The sequence below is a fragment of the Peromyscus leucopus genome, chromosome 23 (genome assembly GCF_004664715.2).
Source record: "Peromyscus leucopus breed LL Stock chromosome 23, UCI_PerLeu_2.1, whole genome shotgun sequence".
Classification (NCBI taxonomy): domain Eukaryota; kingdom Metazoa; phylum Chordata; class Mammalia; order Rodentia; family Cricetidae; genus Peromyscus; species Peromyscus leucopus.
The window spans coordinates 44,118,755-44,126,310 of record NC_051082.1 but is presented as its reverse complement, the minus strand read 5'-3'; the positions used below and the strand labels follow the sequence as shown (position 1 = coordinate 44,126,310).

General features: G+C 46.4%; 1 protein-coding gene across 1 annotated transcript in view; it reads right to left on the bottom strand.

The window, feature by feature from the left end:
- The window catches only part of Daglb (diacylglycerol lipase beta), a 40,383-nt gene extending 34,410 nt beyond the window's left edge, over positions 1-5,973 (bottom strand). The window contains 1 exon segment of the mRNA XM_028890353.2: positions 5,875-5,973. Coding sequence (XP_028746186.1) covers positions 5,875-5,973 — 99 coding nt within the window.
- Between the last annotated feature and the right edge of the window lie 1,583 nt (positions 5,974-7,556).

Here is a 7,556-nt window from a genome sequence, read left to right as displayed (position 1 = left end):
TTCTTCCTCTCTTCTGATCTGACCTAATCATTCCTAATTTCCTCCCCAAAACTGGCTGCCTCTGGGTGTCTTCTTCTTCTTCGTGGCCATTGCGCGAACTGTGTGGTGGTGCACTGCTCCGGGCAGTCCAAGGGAATCTGCGCCCAGCCTTCACTGCACCCGGTTATGCAACAAAACTGGCCTTCTCTGCAATGCTCTGTCTGTCCTTATAGTCCACGGCGAATAGGAAAGTCTGAGCTTCATTTGGGCGGACAAGAACAAAGCTTTGATAGCACAGTCTACATTCGCTGTTCTCCTACGGCACAGGTGGGGAGGTTATTTACGCGGGTAGTGACAGATCAGCATGGTGCATTGGTTTGCGACAGCCTTCTTATACTGTCTCTCGCTCGCGAAATAGTTTCTGCCTCAATAAGTATGAGTGAGCGACGACGCAAGAAATCGGTTCATAGTAAGATCAGCTGGATATATTTAAAGCTTGAATATCGATAATATTGCGTTGATAGGTGTGTGACATTACTCTGAAGAAAATATCCTTGACAACCGTGGGTATTCTAGTATGAGCTTTCAATCACATCAGGCCTGAAATCATGCTTATTTGCATATCTTACATGACTTTGCAGCTAATACAAGCTGTGCGGTGGCTCACGTCACACGCTGGCTAAGCACTCTTTAGCAATAGACTATATACGCTCTTCATGAACCGATGTGGCGATTAAGTAAGTATTTTGGGGAGCAGGGTCTCTAATGAGGGCTAATGGCTGGAGCTTATCCAAGCTATCGGAACACTGTTTTTTTGGGTGGTTTTTTTTTGGATTTTTTTGAGGCAGAGTTTCCCTGCTTGTAGTCCTGGCTGGTGCTGGAGTAGCTCTGGCAGAGACAGATCCCTCAAATCGAGAGACTCCCACCGCATTGGTTGGAGGTTATGAGGTGTGTGCCAGAATACAGCTCTATGCCTAGCTACACAACATTTTTTCAATTTCATATGGGTATCATTGCTTGCGTTTGTGGCGGCCTCTGCTGCTCGCCATCTGTGTCGGCATCGACAGGATGAAGCCTGACAGGCTTGGAGAGGAGCACCGGCGCGCCCCAGGAACTTGAGTTAACAGGTGGCTTCATCGAGCAGAGTGCAGGTGTAGAGGAAACTTTCTGTGAAGCGGTAGTGCTGAGCCATCTCTCCAGCCTCTCAACACACATTGAAGACAAGAGCAGCTGTGGGCAACATCATGCAAGACACACGATTCTTCAAGTATTGCACACACACGGAGGTCAGAGGACAACACTTTTGGGAGTCCAGTTCTATATACCTCGGCTATAGATGCCATGGGACCCAGGAGAATGGAATCTCAGGCGTCAGCAGTGAGTCTGTGGCTCGAGGGCAGTGCCTGTTACTTGCTGTTCCTGCATCTCTAACTGCGCACCCTTTTCTGTTTCTCCAAGCAGGATCGGGTGTCTTAAGACTCTAGGTAACAGGGCTTTGAACTGTGCCTATCCTTCTGCCTTGGCAGTCCCCTAGGAAACTGGGGTTACAGGCCGCACTGACCTGCTCATTTGAAATCTAGTATTTCAATAAGAATGACTGTTTGGTTGAGGTTCCAGTAGAGTTTAGACAGCATCAAGTCACAAATAACAGAGTGTCCTATAATTCAAGCTGTGAATGGACCTGTATCCACACTAACACTAGCGGTCGAGTGCAGAGGGTAGGATTCAGGAGCGCAATCAGAGGCTACATTCCCAGGACACATCTCTTCTCGAGAGCTGTTTCTGCTCCATCTTGGCCAGGAGTCTGGAGATTCACCCCACTATAGCCGCAGAAGAAAAGTCAAAATCATGTCTTGCTTAATCTGTTTTTGTTGATCACATATCCTAGGGAAGGAGGGGTAAATATTCTCAGTTGCATGTAGAAAGGAATTTTGACACAACCATCTATTTCTCCCTCATCATTAAAAATTCAAGGTGGAGATTGGATTCAGGGAGGGCCGCCTCTTTATAAATGTTACTATGGTTCACTCTAATTCTCTCTGGTTTTTTCACTACCACGCCTGCAGATAGACCGGGCACATAAACTTGTATATACACCCACTGTACACACAGACAAAAATGTTTCTGATAGTCACTGGTAGTGGGCAGCTTTTCAACTATGGAACAGTAAGAACCCACTACTACAGTGTGAGAGGGCTGTTGGGAGAGGATTCAGTTTGCGAAGAGCACCTGTAGTTCCTACCACATGGTGAGTGGGTGCAGCTACCACCTGCTTATATATCCCAGATCCCAGAGCGATCCAATCCAAGGCCCCTTTTCCGCCCCAAGCAGACCCAATTTACAAGCATTGTGTTTTGGGTCTCCACACATCCTCACACCCACATGCAATACGCTAGCAGGACAAAAGAAACCAATCAGCCACTCGTACAGGGGTGACTGTATGGCCGCAATGGGTATTCGCAAAACGGCCGTGAAGATAAAAGCCAGTTTTTGCACCACAGAAACGGTTTTGGCTCTTTCTTACCATCTTCATGGACTGACCATATAGATCATTCATCTTATAGGCCTAAAATAGCACGGTGCAATGGGATGATTCTAACTGTTGCCACGGGAGAGAGAAAGGAAACACTTAATCCAATAAGTGCTGAGCTCAGTTGATTGGCCAAGGACAGTCCACAGATGATCTGTGCCGAATCTAAAAGTCAGGACTCTAGTGCAATTACACCTGCCTGTTGGATAAATGTACTATATCAGAATGGGCTTCATCTATAGCTATAAGGATATGCAGATAGGGTTAATGGACATGCTTGGAACCTATTTAGGCATCCCGAACATACACAACACATAGTGAAAGTTTAATTCGTGGAACTGTACATTGTTCTCATACCGGAATTATGTACATATATATTCCACGCAGCCGAGCTGTTGGTCAATACATGGGATATGCAGTTCTGCCTTCCCACTCTAATGCTCTTCACTCTTTTCTCTTACTATGGTTTAGCATCTTTGGAACGGCACAGTGTTAAATTACTGCTCTTACGTTCTCTATCTGATTCTGGGTGAGCATATTGTCTTCATAGCTTGTGAGCTACGAGGCCATAATAGTGGAGCCGTGTACACACTTGTATGATCTACGAGCAATCGTCGAGAGTCTAAGAGAGCAAGATAGGTGTCATAAATCAACTCCTTGTCAGAGAGCACCTGAGCCTGGGCTGTGGTATGTGAGAATTAGAAGGAACTGGAACTGCACTTCTTATCAAGGAGCCCCCACTTAAAAAAAAACAGGCTGGAAGTAGAACGCCTCAAGCTTTCAGGTGGTGTATTGGGACCTGCTATGCATGGTAGCTTCATCAGGCTTTCCATGTCGCAGGGTGCTATATCAAACACTGCTGTGCACCACCCTGTTAGGATCCATAAGCTGGGAGAGATGGAGATCATTGCAGGAATGAGAGGTGTTTTACTTAAGGATTCACCACTATTACATATTACCCACTGCCCCTATCCTCTATCGGGAACATCCCTAAGTAAGTTGACGAGTTTGAGATAGGTTTAAACGCAACAGTATATCTGAGATGCAGGATGACCTATCACTCTAAAAAACATCAAAGCATTCATATGGGTAAGTGTGCTGTGTAGGTAAATAATAAACCCTAATAAATTATCAGAGGATCTCGTGTGGGATTAAGGATATCGCATACGTTACACTATAGAACTTATGAATCGATGTGATTGGTAATGCCAAACTAATCTCCTGTATGAATTTAGCCTGTGAGTTCATTATATCAGAAGGCGAACTGGCGATATTGTTGGGCATGTTGCTAGATGTAGACTACTGGTCCATCTCAACAACTACAGCAAGCATGAAGAAATTGGTGAAAATAGGAGATAAAAAATTCGTAACTAAGAGGAAGAAGTCCTGCGGCGCTCCTGATCTTAATTACTAGTAACTTCAGCAGTTGGAGGTCAATTGTTAAAAGATTCAAAGTATATTGCTGGCGATGAGACCATTACCAGAAGGGAAATCGTATGACTCACTATTATTTCACATCCTAATTGAGAATGAGCAGCATCCACTGAGATCCATGATAAGAAGATCTCCATTGGGCTCTAATGATCAATTATTGGTATTTAATCGTCGTGGGCATGATTTTGGTTTATTGGTTTGTTTATTTTTGTTTGGGGTTGTGGTCCCAATGGCATGCCTGCAGAGGACGGTCACAGTAAGGGAGGCAATCGGGTGAAGTCGAGCATTGCAGGTTTTCCTCTACATTTCTACCAAGGATAGGTGGAGGTCCGTATGCGGTGATGAACTGGGCCTCATCTAGTGGGGCATCTTGCTCATACACTCAAGCCACTTTTTTCTACACCTCCACTGACACTCAAACTCTTGCTCTTAGCTCAATGTCGCTCTCTATGTAGGGCAGAGGTTGTTATGAACGTACATTGTCTGAGTGCATAGACCATGGTCCTTATGGAAAGAATCAAAAATCCAGAAGGCTTGTCAACTATAGTAGGATAGCTGTGTCATTCGAGGAGCGCTTGCACTCTTAGCGCGAGGATCCTTAGCTCAGAGCTTGTTTGTGAGGACGCAACTTGCCTCTGTTTAACTATGCTCTCAGAAGGCTCTGGGTATATGCATTTAGTAGTGGAAAATAGTGTGACACAGTGTAATGTATGGATTAGGGTACGACTATTTTGTTCTTTTATTGTTGAGGATTCGTCGGATATTATGTGCCATCCATACAAAGTTTGACTTCCTCCTGGGCATCTTCAGTTTATCATAGTGTCAACACACACCTTCCAAGGGTGGATTTGAACTGGTGGCATAACGCGACTATTTACAGTATTCAGCCAGACTATAGTGGATACTCCTCTCTCAGTATAGTGGTGGGAATACAGGGGGGTGGTGGCCATACGCTATACTTTTTGATGTGCTGCTGGGGGAATTCCTCATGGCCAAGTGCCGCAGATGAGATGCATCGCTTAGAATAGGGACACAGCCTCTTCTAACACCTATAAAGATGAGTTACACGCGGAAGGCCAGGCCTACTGGCACCCTAGGATTTAAACATTTTTTCTGTCGATCTGTACAGAGACAACTTCAGGGTTCTCCATGTCCCAGGACAAATAAATGCCAAAAAATGAGCTGGGGGAAAACAAAAAAAAACACCCACGGCGCTGAGAGAAGTAGAAGACCGATTCCTTGAAAGATGGCTTTGCCCACCAATTCCTTTTTGTTACGACATGTAAGAATTTGATATAATTTCGACTTACAGCAACCGCCTATTAGTATGTTCCAACGTTGCCGGAGGGAGATGACATGCACCAGTCTGACTGTCAGGCACATGAGGTGCAGTTAACACTGAGCATAGCTCAAAGCTTTTCGCAATAATCAAACCTAGTTACACTGGTTTCTGTGATTTGCTCGATAATTGCCAAATTTTTCGCACGAGAGACTTAGGTTACTGCTGGATTTTGCTATTCCCCAGCACCAGCGCAAAGAAAGACGGGCAGTTGATGGCTTAAGGTCTTGTAGAAGCTTGGAGACCTTCAGTAGAAGGAGAAGTATCTGGAGGCTCTTATGGCTATTTTTCGGGGTGATAGCTGGCCCCGCTTTCCATGACCGCTGCCTAATGTGCCGAGGTGATTCGGCGCAAAGCATACCGCTTAATGTGTCATGCGTGCCGACAGCGCTGGAAAGGTTGGGGACCAACTGTCAGATGTAGCACATAAGTCGATCCTTGGTGCATACAGTGTTTCTAAGGTGCAGACAGACGACGTTGCTCGCAGGGTCGGGGTCCAGCATAATGCAGGCAAGGGAAGGGGCGACTTTTGTCGCCTTCTCCAGCCACGGTGCGCCACGTTGTGTGTCCCCGCCGCACGGGGTTCACTTACCGCATCAGCACAAGCAGGAACAGCTCGAAAAGACCCGGGAAAGCCAGGTCGATCCGCTGGCCAGGGACCACGCGCACGCCGAACAGCACATCCGGGCATGGTGCACCACTCCCACCACATAGTCTTCATTTGGTATACCCTTTACTCTTATACTTACTGAGTCGACCTCAGCATCTTATATTAGTATAGGCCGCCCGCAAGTCCGCGCGTGGACACTCTCCTGTATTATTCCGGACGGTGGATGAGCCGTCACTGCTTGAGATTAGAAGGCTCGCGCAGGAGGGCTCCACTCTGGCCCTGTAGGGTACTGATGCTACGCAGCATTTTGATACTAGAACGACTGCATGCTCCGCCGGCTTCATCAATCCACGCTGTGCATCACGGTCAAAGGTTAGCTGCTGGACCGGTTCGCTGCGCGTAGTTGGTCGTGATGGTAGGCTCCCCACGCAGCCATGTGTGTCATTTGAATCGATAGTTCTCTAAATTAGATTATGATGCGAACTTTAGAAGCTTTTCCCTCCACTAGTATAGACGGTGGCTCGGTAATGGTCGAGGCTAGTACTGGAGTTGTCCACGCTCTTATAGGTTTCTTGAGATATCTTCTAGTCGTTGTGATGTGGCACGAACTTGGGACTGAGTCATCTCTTGTTGATACCTAGGACTCAAGACTTACTGGAACTATCAGTACATGGCAAACAGCTCATTCTCAGCACCTGAACATGTTGGCGAGATAAAGTTTGTTTTGAAGACGTTCCAAGCAGGTTTGACACTCAACTTCATACTCCTAACGACAACTTTCGGGTTAATAACAGCCCTGGAGGAGACTGCCACTTTTACATATTACACTTAAGTTGTTGCAAACCCTCCCCTGGCTGGTCCTCGCTATTACTCACGATATCCGTTAGAAAACCAACATTATAAATCGCCATCAGCGTGACTAGGTGAGCCCGTAATGTGTGAAACCTATGTGCGAAAAATTTGAGGGACACTAGAGACTATTGGGTGTGATGTAGGTTCGCTGGCTTCGCGTGTGTAGCATAGAAGTACAGATCCTACATCTCTTCTCAGAGTATATCCTCTTCTCGAGGCGAGTCTTACTTAGACCTACAGTATATTGTAAATTCTGTTCCGTAAAGTGTTCCTACCTAATTCTGCTCAGCCTAGATGTTTAGACCCTCGCCTTTCGTGCATTGCAGGATTCGCGCAAAATCTTGTTCTCGGGCAGCTAAGTAATTGTGTGATCGGTGGTGAAAGTGCATGATAGCGTAGCCACAATTCGTCTAGAGATCACAAGTTAGGTGCATGCTGTGGGAATTAGCAGCGTGTTTAGTAGTGAGATGTGCCGTGCAAAGTGCTCGATACCTATATTGGGCGTCTTGAGGTTGTATAGGGCAAGAATATCATCATAAACTAATCCGCGTCTAATCACTTGGTCAACGTTAATCCAAGTATGCCCTACTTCTTGTGTCGACGAGCTGAGGCATGGTCTCTCAATCCAGTACCGAGCTCGGCGATATTTCGTCTGTTCTTGGTACCATTCCTGCGCGATGAGCGGGATCTCTGATTTACGGCCTTGGGCCACCGGGCTGATCAACATCAACAGCGTCTATGCGTGCCACCCTGACTAGCTTTCTGGTTATGGGCCATGCTCCCTTATTCATAAGAAGCATCCCCTTGGGTCA